The 2,500-nt window shown below is 38.8% G+C and overlaps 1 protein-coding gene across 1 annotated transcript in view; it reads left to right on the top strand.

Moving 5' to 3' along the window:
• Positions 1-1,307: 1,307 nt before the first annotated feature.
• Positions 1,308-2,500, top strand: part of LOC138059737 (putative E3 ubiquitin-protein ligase UNKL) — a 20,896-nt gene continuing 19,703 nt past the window's right edge. Inside the window, exons 1-3 of the mRNA XM_068905343.1 lie at positions 1,308-1,429; positions 1,511-1,720; positions 1,840-2,108. Of these exons, the coding sequence (XP_068761444.1) occupies positions 1,323-1,429; positions 1,511-1,720; positions 1,840-2,108 (586 nt within the window). The 5' untranslated portion in view covers positions 1,308-1,322. The remainder of the gene's footprint in view (positions 1,430-1,510; positions 1,721-1,839; positions 2,109-2,500) is intronic.

Here is a 2,500-nt window from a genome sequence, read left to right on the forward strand (position 1 = left end):
ACGTTGGAAGTTCGTAGTACAGACGTGTATCCAGTTAGAGGTGAATTAATAGTTATGAGATATTTAAGGAACAGAGGACTTTTTCCGTGTTTACATAGCCTCATCTAAACACGAGGGGAAGTGGGGAGAATTCGAGACAGTTATGCAAACCCGAGACGAAACCATTTTTCAAGTAATTCGACAAATGAAGGAAAATGATGGTTCTTTTTACTTCTTGATTGACACAGATTTCCTTGATACGTGCTCATATTCCTACCAGCAAATCAAAACGCGCGTCTCATAACACATAACCAATCAAAATTCGTTAGATTACATACTCTCATGAATTACTCTAATGTAAACACATTTGTAAACACAGCTATTGAGCAGCTATTGACCGATGAGACTGCGCGTGCTATCCTAATTGACCGATGAGAGTGTGCGTGCTATCCTAATTATCTCTAAATAAAAGACATGAAAAGGAAAATGCAACTGAGGTTGCTGCTCTTCATATAAGCCAGAAATTTCTCTTACTCTAGTTTGTCTCGCTCTTTTGAAATGTTACTCAGTATATGTGGATCATAGACGGGCAGGAAATAAGCGTACGTCTGACCAGTTTCTTTGATTTCTGGCAAAACTCGAATTTCAGCATGATTTTTCCCGTTTGCCGTATACGCGATACCAAATTGATTGGAAGTCAGTTTGTGTTTGAATGAAAGATAATTAAAAGAACGATCTTACTTTTCATTCCAACTTTGTACTGGTTTGTACGTTATTGCGTTGTTTCCGTGGGATACATGTACGTGATTGATCATATTTTGATTAGCATTTTAATTTAATTAGCATTTTTAAAATTCCAGGGAAAAGTTACTTCCGGTTGCGCATGTTTCAGAGAAAAATACATCATTTCTTTTTTCAGTTTCTTATAAAGCGCTATATTATCTTCAAAGGATGTGCATGGCAAGGAGGGCTAAAAATTAATTGACAAGAATACGTGAAAATAAATATCGTCAAATATCGTGACGTTCGGGTTTTCCTCTGCTGTCAACCCTTCCCTACTTGCGGTATTTAGTCTGCAGAGTTATTCAGAATTTTCTCGTAATTATTTGAGGAGAACATTATGGAGTGTAAAAACAACGTGAAGAAATATCCTTGAAATGATAGTGGCGTGATTGTTTATCATTCTGAGCCGCGTTTGCCGGTTTTTTCTTGAGTTGATAGGACAAGACACGTGTTGGTATTTAACCAATCAAAGAGTCAGTCAATGGAGGCATTCCCATAATGCATTGGTTTGTCTATGTTGTGATGCGCGCGCGTTTGGTTTTTCACGTCCCCAAAACAACATGTCGTCTTCCGATTCTGTAATGACTTCTCCTAGTACCCTCATTTCTTCCGAAAATAAATTACCCTCCTTTTCTCAAACTCAACCGGAGAAGCCTTTCCACTACACGTAGGTGTACTTTGTGATTTTCTGTGATTTGCTTTCGCTAATAAGTGTTGTCATAATTTTTTTCTCTTTCGAATCGTCCAGGTACCTGAAGGAGTTTCGGGTCGAGCAATGTCCGCTATTTCTTCAACACAAATGTACAGCTCACAGACCGTTTACCTGTTTTCATTGGCACTTTATGAATCAAAGAAGAAGGAGACCAAAAAAGAAAAGAGATGGCACTTTTAATTATAGTCCTGATGTCTACTGCACCCAGTATGATGAAACTTCAGGGATTTGCCCATCGGGTGACGAGTATGTACCAGGGATTTTTCAATCATTTTCTTTTGCTTAATTGCGAACTCAGATCTTAATGACTGTCTGTTTTCAAAATGATCAGGCTTTCGGTGAATAAAAGTCCTTCTCTCTTTCAGGTGTCCTTATTTACACCGTGTAGCTGGCGATGTGGAACGTCGCTACCATCTTCGATACTACAAAACTGCAACCTGTGTTCACGAGACCGATACTCGAGGATATTGTGTGAAAAATGGCCCTCACTGTGCGTTTGCCCACGGACCCCTTGATCTGAGACAACCAGTTTATGATGTACGAGAATTGCAAGCCATAGAAAAAGAAGAAACTGATGTAGGTCAAGCAGGAATAGAAAATAATAAAGCAGTTCTAGAAGATCCCCGCTGGCAAGGTTTGTAAAGTACTGTACGCTGCTTTATGTACACGAATTAATGACAGAATTTGTCTTCATGTGCAGTTGCTTCTTCATTTTCTTCGCAGCTCTTAACGTTTCGGTCATTTCGCCTTGGTATGCGTTTTAGAGATAGTAAAGAGTTCTAACCTTGAAAATCTATCTTCTTATGCGACCTCGAAACGAAGATAACGGGTCGTAATTACGGTATACTCCTTAAGTTTTGACTCGATCTTAGATGAAAACGAAATTTTTTTTGCATCTGCTTCTTGGAGCTCAGTTTCGCCGGAAATTATGCCGTATAATTTGCGCCTTGTAACCACAATAAACACTAATGTGTTGAAACATTTCCTTCCCGTTTAACAAACTTGTGGGTCTAACAGAGGTATTTA

This window comes from Montipora capricornis, chromosome 8 (genome assembly GCF_036669925.1).
Source record: "Montipora capricornis isolate CH-2021 chromosome 8, ASM3666992v2, whole genome shotgun sequence".
Taxonomy (NCBI): domain Eukaryota; kingdom Metazoa; phylum Cnidaria; class Anthozoa; order Scleractinia; family Acroporidae; genus Montipora; species Montipora capricornis.